General features: G+C 35.5%; 1 protein-coding gene across 3 annotated transcripts in view; it reads right to left on the reverse strand.

The window, feature by feature from the left end:
• The window catches only part of LOC106867708 (uncharacterized), a 151,286-nt gene that overhangs the window by 12,592 nt on the left and 111,194 nt on the right, over nucleotides 1–27,500 (reverse strand). For 2 of the 3 annotated variants that reach the window (XM_089362953.1, XM_089362955.1), the window contains exons 2-3: nucleotides 10,059–10,127; nucleotides 769–845 (exon numbers count right to left, since the gene is read on the reverse strand). In XM_089362953.1, coding sequence (XP_089219079.1) covers nucleotides 769–845; nucleotides 10,059–10,127 — 146 coding nt within the window. Of the gene's footprint in view, nucleotides 129–768; nucleotides 846–10,058; nucleotides 10,128–27,500 lie in introns of those variants that run through there. The other variant, XM_089362956.1, reaches the window with a different exon arrangement.

Below are 27,500 nucleotides of genomic sequence, written 5' to 3' on the forward strand. Positions count from 1 at the left end.
GACCCTCAAAATGCATTAACATTAAAATAATAAATAAATAAACAAAAGCTTATGTAATCGTAATTAATGGGTTTTAAAAAAAAAAAAAAAAACAACCCAGATGTAAATGAATGCTTGTTGGTAACTTCTGACTGAGTGAAAGTCAAATCAGTAGAACAGGGTAGGTGTGTTTTAACTTTTATTTTTAACAAATACTTATTTCTGTTCCCATCAACTCCTTCCTCCACCTATACTCACACCCACACAAGAAAAAAAAAAAAGAAAGAAATTTTTTCATAATAATAATAATAATAATAATAATAATATTGATTTTTTCCAAGCTTGATCTTAAATTTTGACAATGCACATACATTCACACACACACACACCACACACTTGTGCTTGAATATAGATATTTGCATGTAGGCATCTGTGTGTGTGTATGTAGGTAGAGAGATAGAAAGAAAAGAAGATTGATAGATAGATATGATTTGTGATTTATGAAAGTCAGACTTAAATATCATGTCATTCTTACAAGCCATGCACTTTTTAAGATTTTGTAAAATTATGCTCAGAAAAGAAAAAAAAAGAGAAAAATTTGTTAGAATTTTTGAAAAATATGGAAAATGAACATTACAAATGGTAAAAGACAACAGAAAACCAAAAGAAAAGAAAAGTGGAAAAAAAAACAAAAAAAACCTACCTAAGAAAAAAAAAAAACAGAACGAAAGTAAAACACTCAGTGAAAAGAAACAAAAGAGAGGAAAATGAAGAAAATATGTTATTTACAGGGTAAGTTATTTTGGAATCACAATAAAAGCAGGTTTCCTGCGGTTCCCAGTCGCTGACAACAGTTGTTTCTAAACCTGTGAGAAAGAGAAAAATAAAAATAAAAATAAAAGTATAAAAAATATCCCGTTAATATCTTTGTTAATAAATATGTAAGAGAATAAAATAATATACAAAGATGTGTTATAAATGCAAAAAAAAAAAGTAAAAAATAAAACAAAACATGAACGTCTTATAATGATGATGTCAATGATGATGATGACGGTGTTGTTGTTGTTGTTGTTGGTTTGTTATTTAATATATGTGGCAAACAAATGCTGGTTTGAACAGTTGAGCTAAACACAATTACAAAAAGGTCACAAGCGATCAAAAGAAATCCTGCCATAAAGAAGAAGTTAGCAAGTTGAAAAAAAAAAAAAGTATGACAAGGACAAGAAATAACAACAACAACAACAACAACAACAACAACAAAAATAGCCAGAAAGAAAAAAAAGAAAGTTTGGCTGTCATTTGCTTGTTGTGGTGGCTTAGCGTTAAGGGAAGTGAAATGACTTGAAAAAAAGCGAAAACAGAATGATAAAGAGGTTTTATATGTGTGTGTGTGTGTGTGTGTGTGTGTGTGTGTGTATATATATACACACGCACATGTTAATATTAAACAGCGAGAATGAGTGCACAATGCCACATTGGTGGATAAATATTCTTTTATTTGTGGGTTAACAAGGCAACCAATGGTTTCATGTCCAGAGATCTTCACAATTATCCAAGTGTGCAACACGGAAGAGTTAGTACTTCCCCGTACATATATATAGGCACAGGAGTGGCTGTGTGGTAAGTAGCTTGCTTACTAACCACATGGTTCTGGGTTCAGTCCCACTACATGGCACCTTAGGCAAGTGTCTTCTACTATAGCCTCGGGCCAACCAAAGCCTTGCGAGTGGATTTGGTAGACAGAAACTGAAAGAAGTCCATCATTTATATTCATATGTAAGTGTGTATATCTTTGTGTGTCTGTGATTGTCCCCACCAACATTGCTTGAAGACCGATGCTGGTGTGTTTACGTCCCCGTAACTTAGTGGTTCGGCAAAACATGCCAATAGAATAAGTACTAGGCTTACAAAGAATAAGTCCTGGGGCCGATTTGCTCGACTAAAGGCAGTTCTCTAGCATGGCTGCAGTCAAATGACTGAAACAAGTATAAATATATATATATATATATATATATATATATATATATATATATATATATATATATATATATGTATATATATATATATATATATATATATATATATATATATATTGTATGTAATGTATAGATATGTATCATCATCATCATTTATTTAATGTGTAAGCTGGTTTATGGGATTACCCTGGGTTTCCCATCCATGGGTTGGACAGTTTGACAGGGTCTATCAAGCTGAAGATCTATGCCAAGCTCCAGTGTCACCTCTGACAAGTTTTCTATAGCTGGCCTAAGACCTCCTTAGTCCAACAGGTTTGGGGTATGACGATACGCCATAAAACAATCCTTTAAGGATGGAAAACCCAATGTAATCCCATACACCAGCCTTCCCATTTTTAATATATATATATATATATATATATATATATATATATATATTCAAGAAAGTTAGGGGTTGTGAATCCAACCCACTAAGGGATAATATCTATCCAATATATATATATATGGGAGAATGTACGGAAAAAAGACAACAACAGGCGAGGTCAGGTGGTGTAAACAACAAAAGGATGTATTAGTTTGACGCTCGGGAATACAGAAAGTCTTTAACGTTTCGAGCTACGCTCTTCAACAGAGAGAATACGGAGAAAACAAGGAGAAAAACATGGAGAAAAAAATTGAATGGTGTTTGGTCAACGATCTATCATGGCTTCTGTCATAAAGATATAGTGTTCCAGCATGGCCACAATCAAATGACTAAAATTAGGAGGAAAAAAAAAAGAAAAAATATTGGTCATTTATTAGTAAAGTTTAAAATACAAGAAAAAATGAATGAAAGCCAGTTTTCTCATAAGAGCAGTTGTTAAATCTTTAACAAAAGTAAATATCTTCTGTGATACACTTTAATGTATCATTTGCAAGGTTCTAAAAATATTAATTAAAAATATTAATTAGTGCTTGTTCTATATCAATTATTTTTTTAGAATTATATTTTTATCTAATAAACTAACAATGTTTGTTAATCAGGCTTAATTCTATTGGGATAATTTTACTGTAGAGCTTTAATTGTCTCCCTTTCCAATCTTAAAATCTCCCGTAATGTTATGGTTTGATAAAGAATATTTTATAATGCGAATGCTTGATTAATTCAACAAATGTAATTCTAGATTAATTAAACGAAAATATGTACATCAATACTTCAGTCTTAAAATTTCATTTCTTATCTTATAAGCAACAAATATATATGATAAAATAAAATAAAATTATGCATGTATGTGCGTGTGAGTATGTGTGTGAGTGTCACTGGTTAAAACAACAGGTACAGGAGAGGCTGTGTGGTAAGTAGCCTGCTTATCAACCACATGGCTCCAGGTTCAGTCCCAGCGCATGGCACCTTGGGCAAGTGTCTTTCACTACAGCCTTGGGCTGACCAAAGCCTTGTGAGTGGATTTGGTAGATGGAAACTGAAAGAAGCCCGTCATGTATATATATAAATATATATATTTTTTCCGTCCTTGTTTTCATATACATTCGCTGCTTTCTTCCAAGAAATCTAATGCTCTTAGCTTAGTTTTTCCTTGGAGCTGGCCAGATTGAAGCAATCTCGAGTATAACCAGCCGAAATTGCAAAGATAATCTGGAACTCGACTGAAGAGAGAAAACTCCGAATGACCCGTCCTTGTTTTCTTTGTATCGTCTGTCTGGATGTTTTGTTGTCCCTTTTTTGTATCACCTAACTGTCTGGATGTTTTGTGTTCTTGTACCATTTTGTATTTTATATATATATATATATTTGTGTGTGTGTGTTTGTCTACCCACCATCGCTTGACAACCGATGTTGGTATGTTTACGTCCCTGTAACCTAGCGGTTCAGCAAAAGACACCGATAGAATGAGTACTAGGCTTATTCTTTGTAATAAGTCCTGGGGTCGATTTGTTCAACTAAAGGCGGTGCTCAACAAAAGATTGATTATTATATAAAACTGCTTTCTGCAACTAAAGATAATGAAATTTTGGGTGGATATTTATTATCTTGATTTCCACAGTAAAAGGATTAAACTGCAGTGAGAGTGACAAGTTATCGCCCTTAGTACCTTGCCCAGTTGCTTAGAAAGGAGATAGGCTCTTAATCTCAGCATTAACATATATTAGTATTTGACAGCAGCGTAAGTTAAATGATAACCAATAACAAACAGACACATCAACATTCGCATTGATCCTAGCAAAGAACAAAACAACAAGGAGACAGACAATTATGAACAGCAGAAGCATTTTTTTTATTCAGAGGATCTTGAATCAATCAGGAATGTCTAAACATGTTGATGTATCTATCTAAGAAGTTTTTAGTCCCAAACAAAAAATAGGGTACTTTTTCATATTTTTTTTAAATGGCTAACTAGTTGTCTAAAAGAAATGAAATTTAACCACCGCTTGTCTAAAAGAAGTGAAATTTAACCGGTGCATGTGTTTCTTGTTGGCATAATGACCCTCCCAAAATAAAACAAAATCTATTTCAACATGCAATTTCATATCAGTAATCTTGCAAAACCAATACAAAAGCAAATTATAAAATAGCTCAGATCAATTTTTAAAGAAAGATTCTGAGTGCGAGAACGAATGGTGGAATATGGGAGGTAAAATAGCGAGAGAGAAGAGAGAAACAGAGTTAGAAAGAAGAGAGTGAGAGAGGTCTGTGGAGAAAAATGCCCCTAGTACACTCCGTAATGTGGTTGGTATTAGGAAAGGCATCGAGGCGTAGATACCATGTCAAAACAAGGCAACTGGAGATTGGTGCAGTTGTTCAGTGTGCTAAGTCCTATCAAACCATTCAACCCATGCCAACATGGAAAACAGACGTTAAATGATGATGATGATGATGACATATATGTGTGTCTAAAAGAAATGAAATTTAACCACCGCTTGTCTAAAAGAAGTGAAATTTAACCGGTGCATGTGTTTCTTGTTGGCATAATGACCCTCCCAAAATAAAACAAAATCTATTTCAACATGCAATTTCATATCAGTAATCTTGCAAAACCAATACAAAAGCAAATTATAAAATAGCTCAGATCAATTTTTAAAGAAAGATTCTGAGTGCGAGAACGAATGGTGGAATATGGGAGGTAAAATAGCGAGAGAGAAGAGAGAAACAGAGTTAGAAAGAAGAGAGTGAGAGAGGTCTGTGGAGAAAAATGCCCCTAGTACACTCCGTAATGTGGTTGGTATTAGGAAAGGCATCGAGGCGTAGATACCATGTCAAAACAAGGCAACTGGAGATTGGTGCAGTTGTTCAGTGTGCTAAGTCCTATCAAACCATTCAACCCATGCCAACATGGAAAACAGACGTTAAATGATGATGATGATGATGACATATATGTGTGTCACAGTGTACACATATTTATACATACATATATATGTGTGTGTGTGTGTGTGTGTGTGTGTGTGTGGTCGTTGTCAGTGCCACCATACTGGCTCCTGTGCAGGTAGCATGTAAAAAAACACCTGTTGAGCGTGGTCGTTGCCAGAACCACCTGACTGGCCCTCATGCTGGTGTCATGTAAAAGCACCCACTACACTCTCGGAGTGGTTGGCATTAGGAAGGACATCCAGCTGTAGAAACTTTGCCAGATCAGATTGAACCTGATGCAGCCTCCGGCTCACCAGTCCTCAGTCAAACCGTCCAACCTATGCCAGCATGGGAAGCAGACGTTAAATAATAACGATGATGATGATGATGATGATGATACACACACACATACATACACATAGACACACGCACAAATACATACATAATTAGCAGAGAGAAAGAGATGGAGGGGAAAAAGAAAGAATTAGAGGATGAGGAGAAGAGTCAGAATGTGAAAAAGAAAGTGAGTAGGAGAAGGGGTTTAGTAAGAGGGAGAGAGAGAGAGAGAGAGAGAGAGTAAAAGGAGTATACTGTGTGTGTGAGAGACAGATGGACAGACTGACACTGAATCAGAAAGAGAGAAAAAGAGACAAATAAACCAAAAAAAAAAAATACTCCCTCCTCCAAAAAAGAAAAACACACAAATAAAATATCAAACAAACAAACAAGGAATAAGAAACAAGCTGCAAACAACCAGCAGCAGCAGCAGCAGCAGCAGAGAAAGCAGATTCTTCAACACAAGTAGTTTTTAGCAATGGATTGAATTGTTCTGCTTGTAAAATAAATAATAATGGACTGGGATGAAAAGAACCAGTAAGTGTTAAAGAAAGAGAACCAACCGCAAGCAAGGGACAGTTTCAGATATAATCACTGAGAATCTAAATTTAGTTAGTTGAAGACAACAAGTAGATGCTAAGTGGGTTTGGCATATTGATACTGGTACACTTGGTCTTATTACACACACACACACACACACACACACGTGTATGTATATATGTATGTAATGTAATGTATGGCTGTGAGTGTGCTGTGTTGAGTAGAGAGGCAGGAGCAAGTCAGCTGATGGGTTCACATATAGATGCAGCTGATGGCAGTAACAGCTGGTGGTGATGGCAGTGTTGGGCGGTGGTGGCTGGTGGCTGTGGTGTCTAGTTTTGATCAGTCAGCCTCCAGTTATATTGATAAGATCTACCACTTGGGAACACATCGGATCACAATGAGGTCTATTATGTATTCAGTATTATTACAATTTCTACTGATGACATTTTGGTGCACAATAGAACTGGTTACTCATTACATGTAATAGTAATTCACCTCAGCAATAAAATGTTATACAATGAAAGAAGAAGAAGAAGAAAGAAGAAAGAAGAAAGAAGAAGAAGAGGAGAAAGAAGGGAAAGGAGAAGAAGAAGAAGAAGAAGGAAAGATAAAGAGAGAAGAGAGAAAGAAAAGATGGTTGAAGGTTCAACAATTTATAATGAGAAGGATAAAGACTCGTACAGAAGAGTAAAATAGTTGTGAACAATTTTGGAGAGAGAGGTTGATAGATAGATAAAAAAGAGAGATAGATAGATAGAGAGAGAGAGATAGAGAGAGGGAGAGTGGTGGGGGAGAATGTTTGAGGATTAACAATCTGAACATGTTGCTGTTGTTGTTGTTGTTTAACCCCAGGCGAACCCTGATCTAGCAGGCCTATGGTCAAAGGCATTTCTGTCATGAGTACATCATGCCTTTTTCCTAGCACAGTGTATCTAAGACTACATCATTCAGTATAATCTTCTTCCTAGGGTTCTTTCTTTTTCTTTGTAAGATATTATGGTGTAGTTTAACCTTTTTGATGCCAACCTGCTTCAAACTGACCCCTGGTGGTTTTACGATGCAGACTTCCTGTTGTAAGGTGATTTAAATTTAAACTGAAATTTGAGATTTCATGCCGATTTATGTCTCAGACACCAATTTAATAATGACAAAAGTTATTTTTCTACATTCTTCATTATTTTAAAAGTTAAATGAAACAAAAGTCAAGTATTCCAATAGAAACATGATAACAATAGGATTAACTGGAGATTTAGCTACTATTTTTAGTAAGTCGAACAACCATGTAGAGGCCTCCTTAATTGCAGCAGGGTGTGAGATGAGGGAGATTCAGCTGCCATTTCTAACAGGTCAAACAATTGCAAAGATTATCTGAAAATGTTGTTTTCAAACACAGCAATTTGAAAACAGGGATGAGAGGTAATGGGGATTTGGCTGCTATTTCTCACAGGTCAAACAACAGCGTAAAGATTCTCTTGTCAGATAATCTGAACATATTGTTTTTATACAAAGCCAGTTGAAAATAGAGGATGTGAAAAATGAGGGAAATTTAGCTGCTATTTTTAGCTGGTCAGATAATCAACACAGATATTCCATTGTCAAATTATCTGAAGATGTTTTTATACAAAACCAGTGAGAAATAAGTTGTTATATGGAAACGGTACGATGTAGATTTGTAATGCTAATTTTGGAAAATTTATAGACTTTGATTAATGGCCAACATTACCATTACCGTTTTAACTGTTCGGCGCTATACTATTATGAGTTATGACCCTTCCTTCCTAAGCATTGCCTTTTATTAACATTTCTCCTGGTCTCGTGCATATTAATTCCTTTCTACTCTCCCTAGATTAATTCCAACTGTCATATCACATTGACATATTGACTTTACAGTAATGGCAACAAATGGCCCAACATTTGATCATCAAATTTTCATGATCCGTCCTCCTCTTCTTTCTTCTTCTTCTCCTTCTCCTTCTCCTTCTTCTTCTTCTTCTTCTTCTTCTCCTCCTCCTCCTCCTCCTCCTCCTTCTTCTTCTTCTTCTTCTTCTTCTTCTTCTTATTTATTCTTCTTCTTCTGCCTAATTATATAAGTGTTGGTGAGATGGAATAAGCAAGTGGATAAAATACCAAGCTCAGATGAAGCCAAAGAGAGTTTCTATATTATAACTCGATCAGTTTGAATAAAAGCAGCAGACAATCTCATTTGGAAAATGATTCCAGCTTGCTTTTCTAACATCAGTGTAACCTCTAAGTGGTTGCTTGAAATAGCAGCCAAATCACTCTTAATCACAACCCTGTTTTGTTTCTACATTTGTTTCATGATTATTTTGTCATGCTTGCTGGTGTTGCTGTGTGGTAAAGAAGCCTGCTTTCCAATCTTGTAGCTTTTGGTTCAGTCCCACTACACAGCACCTGAGGCAAGTGTTTCTATTATAACTCAAAACATTGTCCAGCTCTATGTTCTGAGTTCAAATTCTGCCATGATCGACTTTGCCTTTCAGCCTTTCGGGGCCAATAAAATAAGTACCAGCTGAGTATATTTTTTAATATATTTTATAAGTGAAAGAGTATTGTGTTTGTTGACCGGTTTCGCTTTTGCTTATCATGACATTGAAGTTATTGTAATTTTGTATTTTCTTAAGAAGATTTTAGTCCATGTTGTGTATGAGAGTTTGTGAATGAAATGAATCAACAAGTAGAAAATTCTAATGGGAGGTAATTGGTGACCGTTATTATTTGGGACAGGGGAGGTAATATCTCATATTTTGGGAAGGGGATAAATGAATATACAAAAACTCAAAAACTGAAGTAGAGAGATGAAGTGTTTAGAGTGATGGTTATGTGAACCTTACCTATTTATCAGATAAGGGATCCCTTAATCCCTATGGCTTTGAAGACACAAAGTGCCCATACAATTCATTGACAGGAGAAACTGATGACAACACCAATCACTACACATTTATACAAGCAATTGCAGATCTAAACACACACACACACACACGTGATTCTCCCCTCCGTTTTTTATGCACTGTACATGCACTTTTGGCTACTTTTTCTGATGAGTTGTAGTGCACTTGAGCACTGTATACAATAAGTTCATTATACATCATTATATATACATACATACTATATTATATATGCATATATATATATATATATATATATATATATATATATATATATATATATATATAGTTCAAAAAAACAATAACAAAAAAACACAAAAACACAACAAAGTGAGGACGTGATATGGATAGTATTATTGGACGCTCAGGAAAGGAAAGAGAGAGTGTATGACGTTTCGGGCGTAGCCCTTCGTCGGAAAGATGGAAAGTTCGGAGAATGGAAGAACGGAGAAAGAGGAAAATGGTACCGATGCCCACGAGGTTACCTCTTTTAATGTTCATGTACGAAATCCATAAAACATTGCCCAAAGTGCTGTGCATGTCTGTGTGTATGTATGTATGCGCATGCATGTGGGAATGTGTATATATATATATATATATATATATATATATATTATATATTCTCTCCAGTGTACACATACATACACACATTTGTGTGAGTGTATGTGTGTTATATGCACATAGCACTAAGAGTACACATGAAATAGATTCCAGTGCCCTGAAGGCTCCCAAGAAGTAGTCATGATAGCTTTCTTTTGTATCTAGGTGACCTAATTAGTGGTGGAAGTGGGTTTTCTGAGAACATTGTTGCCAGAATAGGAATTGGGTGCAAAATGTTCAGGGAACTACTACCTCTGGTGGTGACAAAGGGAAGGGCTTCTTTGTCAGAGAGGAGTACAGGTTTGTTAGGTGGTTACATAAAATACCAAAACCTGATCAATACGACAGAAAACATGGCAGAAGAATTATACTCACGATTAAATGGTTCCAGCAATTCTGAAACAAGATCATGACCACCAATTTCCAAAGCAACTGCTTCTAAACCTGTAAAAGAATAAGAAATGAAAGAAATTGAGAATTGTTTTAAACAATATATACATATGTACATGCATACATACATGCACACATACATATATACAAGGAGGTACTGAAAAGTTCCTGGTTTTGGGTAAAATAAAATAGAAGAGGATCAGTTAATTATGATTTTATTCATCATGTTCCCCTCTCAGATTTATACACTTATTTCAGTGGTCCTTCAGTTTTTCTAAGACCTGTAAAAGAACTGGGAAAGTTGGGCCTCCAACAAGGCCTTTTGCAATACCTTAAAGCCAGGAACCTCATATATATATATATATATATATATATATATATATATATCATCATCATCATTGTTTAACGTCTGATTTCCATGCTAGCATGAGTTGGATGATTTGACTGAGGACTGGTGAACCAGATGGCTGCACCAGGCTCCAATCTGATTTGGCAGAGTTTCTACAGCTGGATGCCCTTCCTAACACCATCATATATATATATATATATATATATATATATGTGTATATATGTATGTATGTATGTATGTATGTATGTATAGATAGATAGATAGATAGACACAGAGTTTAAAATGAAAAAAACATGAAGATTCCTAATATTTTCAAAAGTAAAAGAAAACAAATAAATTGTTAGGAATACACAAGATGTTGTTCTTGTTGTTGTTTAGCCCAGGTCAGTCCTGATTGAACAACTCTACGGATTAAACATGTTCCAACTATGATATTCCTGTCTTTTTATTCATATGTAGTAGTGTATCTAGGACAATGACATTCAATGTATCCTTTACATACATACATACATCGTCATCATTGTTGTCATCATCATCATCATTTAACATCTGTCTTCCATGCTGGCATGGGTTGGATGGTTTTTGACAGGACCTGGTAAGTCAGAGGATAGTATCAAGCTACACTGTCTGATTTGACTTTGTTTTTTTTTTGTTTTTTTGCAGATGGATGCCCTTCCTAATGCCAACCACTTTACAGAGTGGACCGGGTGCTTTTTATGTGGCACCAACACTAGCACGGTTACCAAATAACTTGCAAGACAAAGATCATTGTGGTGGTGGTGGTGGTGGGTGGGAGACACTATCCCAAACAACCTTCCCTGGAGAAGTGAGCAGAGAAGATGGATGGAGGAAGGGATGAATGTAAAGTGGATGATGTCAGGAACCATAAAAACCACAGAAAAGCTGGATATTGGAACACCACATAGTCCTGTGGCTCATCAGATTCTGTTGAACCGTTCAACTCATACCAGCATGGAACATGGACATTAAATGATGATGACACTGACGATGATGACGATGATGATAAAGATAAATTTGTTGAAGAAAACTTAGAAGAATTCAGTAAGGGGCAGAGGACCTAACTGGAAATCTATACAGAAACTCTAGATGGGATTCAATTAGTAATGTAATTAATGATGCTCTTTGGAAATTAAATGGAATTTAGACATTCTTTTTATTTGCCAGTTCTCCTAAGATAAGAAATAGGAAAAGAAAAGAAAAAAATGTATATTTTATTCCAAAAAATAAATTATAATAATGGTATTAAATGAAATAACATTAAATTCAATTTCACAGATCTTGTTCTTTTATTAGTAACACACATGCATACGTGTGTGTGCACACACACATGCGCACTTGCGTGTGTGGGGTGAAGTTATATAAGGATCAGTTGGTTGGCAGGATAGGTAGAGCATCAGACAAAATACTGGGGTTATTTATAATGAATTAAACCCACAAACACATTGCCAATGCATGACCACAGTTTAATGACTAAAACTAGTATATATATATATATATATATATATATATATATATATATATATATATATGTACATGCGTACATATATATATGTATATATATACATATATACATATGTATATATACACACACACACACACATATATATGTATATATATGTATGTAAATATACATATATACATATATACATATGTATATACATACACACACACACACACACACACATATCATGTATGAATTAGTGCTACATTATAGAAACTTGTTTCTGAAACAATATGGTGCAAGCAATACAGAAATGAGATTAGCAACTTGAATTAAATAAAAGATACAGCTGATGAGTCAGATACATGGTACCCCCCCCCCCCCCACCACCACCACCACCATCACCACTGTCATTCAGATGTCTTTAAATTCAACAGCGAAATAAAAACAAACGTATCACTAACAGGTATCTTAATTTACATGTTTCTGTGTTTCATCATAAGACAACTCGAAAAAGAAAGGGTGAAAGATAAAAAAAAAAAAAAAAAATACACATAAAAAATAAAAATTAATTAATTAAAAACAACAACAACAACAACAACAAAAATCCCTATTATTTCCAACTGAGTCATAGAAACTTATTTCCAAAGAGCCATTATCTAAGGAAACCACAAATGTACAACAGGGCAGTGAACAGTTTTGTCATTAGACTGTGACCATGCTGGGGCACTGCCTTGAAGAGTTTTTAGTTGAAGCAATTGATCCCAATACTTGAATTCTTTTAAAGATTGGTATTTATTCTACCAGTTGCCTTTGCTGAATGTAAACACACCAACACTGGTTGTCAAGCGGTGATGGGGGACAAACACAGACATACTCACAATATATACATATATATACATATATATATATATATACACACACACACACACACATATATATACATACATACATACATACATATATATATATATATATATATATATATGTCTCCACTGTCCTGTTTTTGTTCCCAACTTTGACCCTCCATAAATCTCAAAAATTTTATTTTGTATTTGTGGGAGCAACTGCCTTTTTGAAGACTCATATTGTTTCTGACTATTAAATACACTGACAAGACTTTGGTTGGTCCGAGGCTGTAGTAGAAGACACTTGCCCAAGGTGTCGTCATGAAATGGGACTGAACCTAGAATCATGTGGTTGGGAAGCAAACTTCTTACCACACAACCAGGCCAACACCTTTCAAAAAAAAAAAATGTCATGCTTGACTTTATGTTCTGGGTTCAAATTCTGTTAAGGTTCTTTGTCTTTCATTTTTTTAGGGTTGATAAAATAAGTATTGGGCAAGCACTGGGATCAGAAATGTAAAGGTCATGGGTGTTGTTTGTTGTTTATTATTTAGCTAGTCCCAGCTCAGTTCTTTTTGCCTTGACCAATGACCAAAAATGATCAAGCGATGACCAACCCATATTTTGCTTCAGGCATAGTATATCAAAGGGTACGTTATCTAGTATGTCCTTGCTATTTTTTGTTTGTCTTTATTTTAATGTTTTGAGTTGGAGAAATGAAATGATTATGGGGGTAAGTTTTGCATAGCTGCTATTTCAAGCGGATCAAGAAATTTCATAGACGCATTCTCATTGGCCAAAATATTCATGGTTTAAGTTTTAAAATAAAATACAAATAACACTTTATTTCTTTTTATGGTAATTTCTGTTTAAAAGTCTCACAAAAAAATATAACGAAATAAATAAAATAAAATAAAATAAAGACAAATAAAAAACATCGGCTGCTTTGGAATGGACAAAATTATGAAGACGACAGTTTTCCATAAAAATTAAAATATTTGGTTTTGAGAAATTATCTCCCTTTGATCAAAAAAAAAAAACTAAATCAAATTTGATAAAACAACAAAGAAAAATGGATTTCTCAAGTTTAAATGACAGAAAGATGCTCAAACAACATTGCTATAGTAATTTGGAAGTATACGAAAAAACATCAGTGATAGCGTGTGTGTGTGTGTGCGTGTGTGTTCGTGCGTGTGTGTGTATGTGTGTACGTGTGTTTGTGTAAGTGTGAACTAAAGCAACAGCAAGTTATTGATCTCGTCATGAAAGTTTCTAGGAAGAATCCAGTGAGGCAAGGAGTCAATGCAGTAGAAATATTTCCTCTCTCAGCTTTCTTCTCTGTTGCCGTAGGAACAACCCAATTTGATTTCAGCAGTGAGTGACGGTGATGGCTGGTGATGGCTGAGCTGGGATGGGCTGGGCGGATGGATGGATGGACGGATGGATGGATGGATGGGTTGGTATTGCTGAGAGAAGAGTAAAAGAGGGAGGCAATAGATATACTCCCACCACCACCACACCACCACCACCATCATCATGATCAACATCAAGGACTTTTACAAAGTGATAATCTTGTCAATGACCCACTTTGGAATGGAAAAAAGAATGGAGAGAAGAAAGAAGGGAGACACAAAAGATGAGGAAGCAGGAGAAGTTTCCATATTTAGCAGTGTCCATGTGTGAAACAATAAACCGAACCAACTTGTCAAAATCAGAGAGCAAGGCCTCTGCTAGTTAAATTCAATAGCTGAGTAATAATAATACTTAGAATTTAATTTCACATATTTAAAAATAAAAATGAAAATGAAAAATTATATTTTCATGTTAATTTATTATTATTATTTATTTTTTTTTAAATTGAAATTAATTGGACTTTAATAAATAGAAAACAAATGTCTTACAATGCACACAAAATATGCAGTTGTAGTAATTATTGAGTTAATGCTAACATCAAGTGGATATTAAAAGTAATTAACAAAATTTTTTTTGAAAATTGAAAAGAAAAATAAATTAGATAAAACAAAACAAAAATGCAACAGTTTTGAAAAGAGAATTTCGAATTTTTTCCCTTCTAACTAGAATGGCTGTAAAAATATAAATACATATCAACAAAATGACTCGAGGGTATAATGTTTTTCAATATTTTTTCCTTAGAATTTTCAGTACAACATAGAAAGTTTAAATATGTATTTTTTTTATTGTATTTTTTTTTTTGCTTTTGTGTTTGATAGAACAGGAAAAAACAAACAAACAAACAAAACAACCTAAAAAAAAAATCAACATCTTTTAAATGTATTTTCACTGCCCACTTTGTATGGATGATGTTGCTATTGGTGATGATGGTGTTGATTAGCTTCAGGTTGGACTGATGAAGAATATATTGGATTGAAGACATTCCACTTGTGACCACCACCACCATTTTTGCAGCTACACTATATCTAAGACAACATTATCTATCCAACATTATCCATCCATGGGTCAGATGGTATTTGATGAGATAGATTTCTTTTTAATGGTCAGATGCCCTTACTGTAGCAAACCTTCCAAACAAGGTAATATTTCCCCAGAGCTAAATATGTTTTCTCAAAAACCGGAAAAGATGGCACCACTTATATGACAGTGACACTCATTTACAACTCACATAATATCAAGACAAGGAGACATCTGCACACACACATAAACAAGTTACATTTGGTTCCTGTCAACCAAATCCACTCACGAAGCTTTAGTTGGCCTGGGGCCATAGTGGAAGACACTTGCCCAAAGTGCCATGTAGTGGGCCAAAAGTTAGAACCATGTGGTTGGGAAGTGTATTATTATTATCATTATTATTATTATTATTAAGGTGATGAACTGACAGAGTTGTTAGCGCACCGAGTGAAATGCTTAGCGGTATTTCGTCTGCCACTACGTTCTAAGTTCAAATTCAGCTTGAGTGAACTTTACCTTTTGAAACACTGGGGTTGATGTAATTGACTAGTACACTCCCCCAAAATTTCAGCCCTTGTTCTTATAGTAGAAAGGGTTATTACCTCCACATTAGCGAAAGCAGAGGTATTGTTTTCAGTTGTGTTTGTTTGGTTGTTTGTCCATGGGCAAGATATCTCAATAACTGCAGGATGGATTCGGATGGATTACTAATTGATGCCCAGCCAATAACCTTCAAACCATTGGTCTAGGACTTCTCTACCTTGTTGGTTATCCAATATCTTGCTACTAACATCTTCACCAGATCCTTGGCATGGGGAGCTAAAGGGTTTCTAGTACTTGCCCAAAGTGCTACCCCAGTCTACAGACTGAAGGGGCAATTTAGTCTCTCTCTTACAGCCTGCTACTGATGTGGGTGCCATACCATACGCAAGTAGTTACAGGTTCAACAAGTGACTATGTCTGAATCTGACTCATCTCTTGTGTCTATCATCAAATATAATGAATAAAACTTGCCTAAAGGAACCAGAAAACAACCAGAATTTCCTGAAATTCTCAAACGTTGCTCCTGAAATGCTTATACACACTATTCTCTTTACGACTCTTTTACAGTTCATTTTTCTATTCTTTTTCTTTTATTTCTTTCAGTCATTTTACTGTGGTCATGCTGGAGCACCACCTTTAGTCAAACAAATTGATCCCAGGACTTATTCTATCTTTGTATTTAAGTCAAGTTATAGATATATATGTGTGTGTATATAATGCATATATATATATATATATATATATATATATATATATATATATGTATATGTATAAGGTGACCAGGTATAACCGTGGCGCACTGGAAAAATGCTTAGCAGCATTTCATCCATCTTCATGTTCTGAGTTCAAATTCCACTGAGGTCAACTTTACCTTTCATCCTTTCGGGGTCAATAAAATAAGTACCAGTTATGCACTGGGGGTCAATGTAATCGACCTACCCAACCCCCCCGAACTTGCTGGCCTTGTACCAAAATTTGAAACCAATATATACATATACACACACACATATATACACACAAATATATATATACACATGTTCAGGCTAAATTTGATTTTTTTAAATGCCTCCTTTTCCAGCTTGATGCATTGGTGAACAATCCATGGCATTGGTGAGCATAAAGGTTAAATTTGTAATTGAGAAAAGGTTAGCTGACATGAAGGGTTGGAGACCATCTAAATATTGGGAAGGAGTTACCTGTATCATGATGATTTGCAGGTATCAAAATGCTGGTATCATGACTGCTGCTCAATGCTCCGTGAACAATGTAAAGGTTCTAAGATGTGGAATGGACATCATGGGAACCAAGTTCCATAAAATTGTGGTTGTCTTTGGATGTCTCCAGCGAGGATGATGTCATGACGCCCCCACATCTTTACACAAGGCCTTAGGCTACAGCTGTGTCTTTCAGCCTACTTGAGTGTTAATTAAAACAATATGTAGCCTGATTAATTTTTTCTTATTCTCTAGATGTGTCTGATAATCACAAAAACTCTTAAACTCACTTTGTTTCCTCCTACCCCCAACTGACTTCAATAAATGGAAAAGAAAGAAAAAAATGGGGAGCAACAAACATGCTTCTTTTATTCCTAAAATCTCAAGCAGTTCACAAACATGATTAACATGCTTAATACTTCACATATATTTCAGTTTAGTTATGGAAAATCAATAGACTTGCTCGCTTTCTTTTAGTGGCCTTTTTTTGTAAAAATACAGTGGGAGATGTATTTACATTGTTATTATTATTCAGCAATACATGGTACATATTCATTTACTTTAAAATTGTTGGTTTCTATGTCGATTGTAAGAATGAGAATGCTCACAATATGTTAAACGAATGTAGTAACGAGGTGGTGGTGGTGGTGTGGGGGGGAACTATACATTACAGATGCTGACTCAGCTATAATTCTTTATATGTTGTTCGAGTGGTTTCAGTCGTTGGACTTGTGGCCAGGCTGGAGTATACTATGCATCTATGGTGTACCTGATTGGTTGACTCCTATATTTTATGGCTTGGCATTTATTTTAGTGACCTTGGAAGGATGGACAGCAAAATGGACCTGGGTGGTATTTGAACTGGAAATGTAAGGGATGCAGCAAAATGTTTTGAGCTCAGTTTTAACGTGTGGTGCCTTAGGCAAGTGTCTTCTGCTATAGCCCCAGGCCGATCGAAACGTTTTGAGTGGATTTGGTAGACAGAAACTGAAAGTAACCTCTCATGTGTGTGTGTGTGTGAGAGCATGTACCTAGAAAGCTACCCTCTGAGGCACAAGTCCAGGCAAGGTTGTTGATGGAAGACCAGCAGTCGCCCATGCATACCAGCCCCGCCTCCTCTTGCCACCGATATTATCCAAGGGAAAGGCAAAAACCGATACAGCTTGGCACCTGTGATGTTGCAACTCATTTCTACAGCTGAGTGAACTGGAGCAACGTGAAATAAAGTGTCTTGCTCAAGAACACAACACACAGCCCAGTCCAGGAATTGAACTCACTATCTCATGATTGTGAGCCTGATGCTCTAACAACTGAACCATGCACCTTCACCAGTAACTTAGTAATGCTGTATCATAGACCTTAGGAAACAATATACAATTCTTTAATCCATTAATCACATCTATCAGTTGATCACTAATTTAATTGGCCCCAGTATTTTTGCACCTGATTCCTATTTTATAACCCCTCCCCAAAAAGTTGACCTTGATGTGATTTGAACTCAAAACATAAAACGAAAATAATGGTTAAATCTTGGATGAATATGAATGTGTAATTGATCCTGGAGACTGTGAAGAATGTTTTTTTTCTTTGAGTTTCTTTGATATTTGTTTCTTCTTCGTTTTGTTTTGTTTCGTGGGAAAATGGAGCACAAATAAATGTTTATTCCAAAATTCATTGCAGTGAAAACACCATAAAAGTCATGTGTTAAATTAGATATTTAAGATCAGAAATTCAAAAATATTGATCGGAATCTCAAAATATTGATTCATTTGGATATTTTCAAGGTATTTCAGATATGGCAAAAAAACAACAGCAAAAAAAAAAAAAAATTGAAAACACCAACCAATATTTTCAATATAAATATTTTTTCTTGTTTTTCTAACATCTGCAACATCTTCACTATTTACTGGGTTTATATTTAATAATTCTTTTTCGCAGCTGTCCCTGTCACTCGCCCCGCTCCACACACGTTATTTATTTCGGAGGTGAAGCAAAGGTATTAGGAAGGGTATTAAACCAAAAATAAATTTCTTCAATAATTCATATGAGAATGTCAACATTTGAATTACGATTTGGCCGACGAGGAAAAATGGCTGTCAGAAAGAAATAAACAAACATAGGCATAGGTGTGCCTATGAGGTAAGCAGGTTGCTCTCTCTAACCATATGGTTCCAAGTTCAGTTCCATTGTGTGGCACCTTGGGCAAATGTCTTCTACTATAGCACCAAGTTGATAAAAGCCTTGTGAGTGGATTTGGTAGATGAAAACTGAAAGAAGCCCATCAAATATATACACACCCACACATATATATATAATATATATATACACACACACACACATATATATTATACAGATATGCACACACACACATTTCTGTTTCCTTCATCAAATAATATTATGTATATATATATATATGTATGTATGTATGTATGTATGTATATATATAAATGTCTGTGTAAATATATATGTACGTGTGTGTGTGTGTAAGCCTTTATGTCTTTGTGCATGTTCCCCACTACTGCTTGAAAACTGGTGTTGGTTTGTTTATGTTCCTGTAACTCATCGGTTCAGTATAAAAAAGGATCAATAAAATAAGTAATACAGGGCTTAAAAGCAAAAGCAAAAATAAATCAAATACTGGAAGCAATTTGTTTGACCAAAACCTTTCAAAACGGTGCTCCAGCGTGGCCACAATCCAATGACTGAGATAAGTTAAAGGTAAAGGTAAAAATGACTAGTGCCATCCATCAAACCGCCCCCGCCTCACCCCAAGACTCCCCAAAGCAAGAGAAAAATTCCAGCTGGTCTATTCATTCAAGTGACAGCCCATTGGCTAATAATTCACCTTACACTACGTGTAACTGTCACTGTATTGCTACCACAGGCCAGACATTTAGCTCTGTATGTCCAGCTAGTCTCACCAAGCTGTTATTAGAGACACTACTGAGGTGATACCGTCTTGCCTGTACAAATATCAGACTTTGCCGTTACTTGGTGTTACTTTGCAGAGCTGAGTTTTAATTCTCACATGAATGAGGTTTGGAGAGATATGAGCTTGGTCAGAGGACACAACGCTGGTCTTCATATGCAACGGCACAATAAAATTCTTAAGTTGTATAATAATAATAATAATAATAATAATAATAATAATAAAAATAATAATACTTGGCTTGAAGAAAATTCCAACTGGGCCCCCACCTGCAAGGTCATGCACTGTTTATCTTGATAGGAAACTGAAAGAAGCCCATCATATATATATATATATATATATATATATATATATATACACACACACACACACATATATATGTATGTGTGTATGTGTTTGCCCCCCCACTGCTTGACAATCGCTGTTAGTGTGTTTATGTCCCCATAACTTGGTGGTTCAGCAAAAAAGATCGATAGAATAAGTACCCATGTGGCAGTTAACATGTTGAAATGCCAGGTGTGGGGTGTGATGGGGGTGGAGTGGATATTTGATTTGGCCAGCCATTATTATAGAAGTTTGGCTGGCCAAAAGAAAGAGTTAATCTCAAAGACCTTACAGAACAAAAAAAAAAAAAATCATACACTGCTTTTTTCTTATCTGACCAAACCAAGAAGGAGAAAGAGAAAGAGAGAGAGTGAGAGAGGGGAGGGGGAAGGGAGGGAGAGACTCACTCACTGGGGTCTGAAATCTCCAAGTCGAACCCTCCGACCTGACCCAAGGCATAATGGGAACATCTAACATTAGTGGTTAGAGAGCCAACAACCACTAAAATAACAACAACAACAACAATTGAGAATGTCCTTGATTAAGAATGGATATCAATGATGGAATAAATATTTATTCCAGAAAAGCAGATTGCCATTTTCTTTTCTTTTCTTCTTGCTTCCCTTCTTCTCTTCTCTCCATATCACAACTTATTGACAGTTTTTGCCAAATTAATATTAGCAGAAAAGTATGTTATGTTAGATGTAGAATTGTGTCTTAAAGTAAAATAAGAGAAATGGGAAGAAGGAAGACACAAAAGGGTGATTTTTGCTTAAAGGTAACGTATCTACTTATCAAAACAATTTTGGCATCAGAGCCATTTTATTTCATGAATTTATCACTTCTACCTTGCTTGAGAAAGAAAAAAAAACAACAAAAAAAAAACTCCACAAAAATATTGTTGCAAATAATAATAACAATAATAATAATAATAATAATAATAATAATAATAATAATAATAATAATAAATGAGACAACCAGTTTTTTTTCGTTGTTGTTGTTTTTTGAGGAAATGTTGGTGTGGGATGAGAATATTATAGCATTTTTGGATTCCATCTCGTTAATCAATATCAAACAGATTAACTATAATGAAACCTTCAGCTACAAATGCCATTAAAATTTCTTAGCAAATTATTGTTTCAGTTTTTTTTTGTTTTTTGTTTTTAATTTTTTCTTTGGTGGTGGGTAGGGGGAGAGGAAGTTGTGCGAGTGTATGTATACGGTGTGTGTGTGTGTGTGTTTGTTGTGTGGTGTGTATGTTTTAACTCAGAGCAACATACTTATCTATGCAGAATATGTTAGAGACGTTAATTAAGGCTTTTACAGCTCTAGGATAAGGATTGTTACTTTGTTATTCCAGTATTTCATGTGTTGTTGTTGTTGTTGTTGCTGTTCTTGGTTTTGTTCTGTCATCTTTCACAAACATGCATCTGTATATGTATATCTACATGTGTGTGTGTGTTTAGGTGTGTGTATGTATATATGTATATCTACATATGTGTTCATGAATGTCAAAGTGTGTGCATGTGTTTAGGTTTGTGTGTGTGTGTATGTGTTTGTGTCTCGGTGTTATGTCTTGGTGTGTGTGCGTGTGTGTGTGCTTTTACACGTGTGCATGTGTCACTGTGTCAAAAAAATTAAGGAACAGAGAGAGAGAGAGAGGGAGAGAGAGAGAGGGAGAGAGAGAGAAGGAGTGGTGGTGGTGAAATTTTTTGTTTTTATTTTATTATCTTTCACAAATGTGCATGTGTGTATTTATATAGGTGTGTGTGTGTGTGTGTGTGCGCATGTTTACATGTGTGTGTGTGTGTGTGTGCATGTCTACATGTATGTGTGTATGTGTCTGTGTGTATGTGTCTGTGTGTCTCTGTCTGCATATGCGTCTAGATGTCTGAATGTGCATGTGTGCCAAGAATTAAGGAAAGGAGAGAGAGGGGCAGAAGCCAAGAGAGAGAGAGAGAGAGAGAGAGAGAGAGAGAGAGAGAGTCAATGTGTTAGGAGTGAGAAAATAAAAGGAAAAAGCAACAAAAAAAACCCATTAAGCAAAAGAAAAAGTAAACCCTTCTCCCAAAAACAAACAAGAAAGAGAACAAAGAGAGAGACAGAGAGAGAGAGAGAGAGAGAGAGAGAGAGAGAGAGATAGAGATGAGGGTGGTGGTGGTGGTGGACCAGAGAGTGGTTGTAATCATAAAGTAAATATTCCTTCCACTGTAATACATGAACTACTGTGACAAGACAAGATATAACAATAGAAAGACAGGAATCTATCAATTTAAGAGTGTAGAACAAAGACCTCGAGAACCTCCAGATGGTGCTAAAAGTGGGCCTTCCAGAGAGAGTGAGAGTGGGGGGGGAGAAAGAGGAGGAGAAGGAGGAGGAAGAGTTGGCATGGTGGTGGGATGACAATAGTCAGGCTACAGGTGGTTGTAGAAATATTGAATGTCTCATGTGGAGAGACCAGGGGAAGTTGTTTGAGAAATTAGGTCAGCTCCGAGGCGGCGGCGGTGGCAAAGTGCTGGATTTATTCCAGACTAGAGAAGCCGGCATTGTTTGACCTGTTCAACTGCAAACCATTTCATGCATAAAAAGATTCAAACTAGGTGCAGGGCTAGAGACTGGTATTTGTTTGGAATTAGGCTCCAGATGCCTCACTCCGCTTTGTGTGTGTGTGTGTGTGTGTGTGTGTGTGTGTGTGTGTGTGTGTGTGTGTGGTCAGGTTATCAAACACTGTAAGAAACTTGGTGTGGTCATTAACTTCTACAACTGTACTCGTAAGCCCAGATTTTGTCTGTTATTTCTAGTAGCGTACATAATAAATTAACCCTATCGTTACCGTATTTATTTTGAGACGCTTTGTGTTTCTTTCAGTTAATTTTAAATACTACAAAGAATTTAGTAAAATAACTTGGTTATCATTCAGCTAGTGTTAGGAACATAAATTGTGACTAAAGTTTGGTGGAAGATTTTAATTCAGGACTTATGAAAACTAGACATTTGTACTATAGACACACATGCACACACACACGTTTGCGTGTGTGTTTGTTCTGCTGCTCTACTTGACAACCAGTGTTGGTTTGCTTATGTCCCCCGTAGCTTAGCAGTTCAGCAAAAGAGACTGATAGAATAACTAACAGACATAAAAAGTGAACACTGGGGTTGATTTGTTCGACAGAACCATTTAAGGTGGTGCCACAGCATGGTCAGAGTCTAATGACCGAAACAAGCAAACGATAAAAGATAATAATGAATGATGCTGTCTCTCACACACATACACAAATGAATGCATAAATATCCAACATGTCATGTGATCATGTGAATATGTTAGTGTTCATGTGAGTGACTCTTTGTACACATAAATATGTGAAGATCTCTATTGCATGACATTTATTTACTTTCTATCAAATATATAATGCATTCTGTGAATATCAGGCCGATCACTGGACCATTGAATTTATGATGGTGAAAGCCACAAGGGAGCACCTATGAAACTTAGGTGGAACAAATAACATAAAGTATTTTTTCTTTGAAAAAATTCTAGTCTGCTAGTTTCTACAAAATACATCACAAAAGAGAGAGAGAGTGTGTGTGTGTGTACTGAAAGGTGCTTGCTTTTCTACATTTGATTATGCTAAAGGTGCCCTACCCTTGAGTTGATTGTGGGTCAACAACAAATATTTAGAGGCGCTCACTATTTTATTCTTGGTTGAACAAGATGTTCAGTAAAACATCTTGATATTCTATAAAGCACATTCTATAGAGGGCTAATAGCGAGCTTATAGACAGCAGACTATAAAAGAGATGTTTGAAGAATGCACTAAGTATTGAGTGAGATATTCACAACCTGAACTGGAATACATTGGAGAATATGGAAACTTTGAAAACGTCTTAGGCATGGCAGTGCTCCAGAACAAGCTGCCATTTCAAGAGAAGCTGTGAAAGTATGCCTCAGGGGCAATCTTCCTCCTTGTATTTTTCTATTAGCCAACAGTCAACAGCATATGGGTTTGGATCAGGCTGTTGAATAAACCCATAGAGGATCTAATGTTTTCTATTGACAATGACAATAAGACAGCTTTTCTTTGCATGGAGGCTGCTGATGTGAATGAGGTATGAACATGAAGCTTGAAGCCCTAACTTTTCCTTGCCAATGAATCCCTCATTATCATTTCAAGTATCACTTACGTAACAAGCTGTGGGCAGTGAGAGAAGTCTTCTTGGCCTTAGGTTATATTTTATGAATGCTTGGTGAAAATGGCAAAACATCATATGGGTAAATAAGCAGATCCAAGCATAATGTGAGTGAAAGGATGGTTGTTTGGGTTGAAGGAAACTCAGTTAACCGAATCTTTCTTAAACATTTACAACACCTATTTCGTTTTCTTGCTTTTCGGAATCAAATTTATTAACACCATTCATACAATAGCTTGTCGCATATAATATACTAATGATGTATTTGTTTTCTAATGTCATTTTGCTTTTTTGGTGCTCTCTGTGGTAACTAAATAAATTATCATCATCATCATTAACACCAATATAATTGTTACTTATTACTATTGTTATTACTATCATTATAATTGTTATTATTATTATTATTATTATTATTATTATTATTATTATTATTATTATTATTAAACATTGGAGCTGATAAGTTGGCACAGATGGGTAAGTGACGAGATGTTTCATAGTTTAGTCGCATTTAGTTTGATATCTCGCCTTTCTGTTCAAATCCCAGAGGAAGGCGGCAGAGGGTGGGGAGTGGGGTGAGAGAAGGCGATTTGCATTTTATCCCTCGGGGAGTGGATGGATGGGTGTTGGTTGTTCGTTGTTGCAATTGTTGTTGTTATTGTTGTTGTTGTTGTTGTTGGTGGTGGTGGTGGTGGGGTGTCAACAGTTCCATCATCAACAACACTCCTTTCACTCGCAAAAACTGGTAATTGTGCTCAGTCAAAAGAAACTATTATTTAAAAAATATATGTGAGTGTGTGTGTGTGTGTGTGTATATATATATGTATGTATATACATATGTATGTATGTATTGTTATGTAAGCACAAAGCATTTGAATTAGGAGGATGGGAAAAAAGCAGCAGTTACAGTGCTCTTTCCCCAGAGTATCAGCCACAATAATTGAACACACAAAGGGGAGACAGCTGGACGAGATGCTTTATTGCTCTATGGTTGATCTAGTTCAGTACCTCACTGCTTTGAATTAGAAATCTTGCTTGCTGGGGTGCACTTTGTCTCTTAGCCAAATGCAATCAATAAAATAAGTATCAATAGTGTATGAGAACAGATCTCAGTCAAATTATAAGCTCCTCCCTTAAAAAACAAAAAACAATAAAAACAAACAAACAGAAAAACAGCATGACCGTACTAAAAAAGAAACCATCACCACCACCATTGCCACCAGTGTAGTTTGTTCAGCGGTGACCTATTTTAACCCCAGGCATCTTACAAGTTCTCACAGGTGATTATTTCATTGAGAGTAGAAGAGTGAAATATGTCCTAGATTTGAAAGAATCACACTCAACTCTAACCATTCTAATAATAATAATAATAATAATCCTTTCTACTATAGGCACAAAGCCTGAAATTCGGGAACAGGGGCAGGGGGAAGTTGAATAGATTGACCCCAGTACACAACTGGGGCTCCTACCTAGCTAAGATACCAGGAAACCCCAAAATGGCAGAAATTCAAAAGATAGTGCTCATGGGAACTGCCCATATCCTATGTAAAATACTGTCTGTGTAATCTCACATTTTAAAGCAAAACTCATAATTTTCTTATGTTTTCTTAAACATTCTCTAGAACAACACTATGTACAAAACCAAATATATGGCACCCTGGGCATAACACCAACATGAACTTCTAGTTAGTTGTCTCTTGAGGTCTCTGGGTGAGACTTGGAGTCAACTTGTACAAATACAAAGCAAAAGTCAAACATAGGTTACAGGCAGTAACTTGCTACCCACAAAAATCCTACCAGGAATAAGATTAAACCTGAGCTTGGTTTCTATAATAATAATAATGATGATGATGATGATAATAATAATAATAATAATAATAATAACAATAATAATAACAATAATGAGGCTGTAATGGTGGATAATAATTACAGGATATGGGCTTTCTCCACAAAGACTGACCATAGAATTAAAGTAATGAGATCAGATGTGATTGTGGAGGGCAAAAATGAAAGGAAAAAGTGTAAGATCATAGACTTTGCAATACCATATTGTAACAGAGTGGATACCAAAGAAACAGAAAACTGAGAGACATCAGGACCAAACCAGGGAGAATATGGAAGACAGAAGTAATAATTGTTCCAGTGGCTGTTGGTGCACCTGGTACAACACCTACATATTTGGATTAGGACAGAATATTTGGATTAGGACTTGCATTGTCAACGTGAAGAAAAGTGTCATTCTCTATTCTGCAAGGACCCTAAGAAAGATTTTCAAAATTTGAGGAAACTTGTTACTGCAAAATCTCAAGACACATCCTTGCTAAGTAAAGAAGCATGTAATAACATGTAATAACAATAATCATAATTTCTTAATTTTTTTACAATAAGAATGGTAATTCTGACGAAGTGTAAAACCAATATGGCTAAAAATCCAAATACAGTTGATCGATTTAACTTCAGCATATTACTGGTACTTATTTTCTTGGCTCTGAAGAGATGATAAAGTAATAAAAATAATAAATAAATAAATAAAAAAATAAAAGTGCTAAGCCTACCCCAACAGGATTTGAAACTGAAATATATAGATTAAAGGATGAAATTGGATACTTTAATGCATTTAATCAAGTGCTCCGTTATTTCTGTCAACTTAATGGTCACACCATCTTAATCACACCAACAACAACAATTATATTATATTATTCAGTATTAGGATTATGGTTATCATTATTATTATTATTATTATCATTATTATTACAGTGGGAGCAAATGACATGACGTGTAAGTTGATAAAGCAAGGAACCAAGCCCATGGTACCGTTTTTGATTCCCAGCTGGAACTGCCTCCTTTACATTGTTAATACTCTTTGGAACAATATAAATGTCAAAACTATTCAATCCCCGCTTGCACCCAACATGAAGGCTTAATGACCGTGTAAGCGATACACGTATTATTAATGGTGTGTTAAGGTCCTTGCTGAATGGAATTGACTGTGTGATTATAATTTAAAGTAGCAATGGTTTCATTTACTATTCTGAGTGAACAACCCAAACTCAACAAATTTGTGTGTGCGTATGTGTGTGTGTGTCCCACAACAGAACTAAAGCTTCACTTTATGCCACACAATAAAAAAGAAAGAACATATA

This window comes from Octopus bimaculoides, chromosome 14 (genome assembly GCF_046866305.1).
Source record: "Octopus bimaculoides isolate indiv1 chromosome 14, ASM4686630v1, whole genome shotgun sequence".
Classification (NCBI taxonomy): Eukaryota; Metazoa; Mollusca; class Cephalopoda; order Octopoda; family Octopodidae; genus Octopus; species Octopus bimaculoides.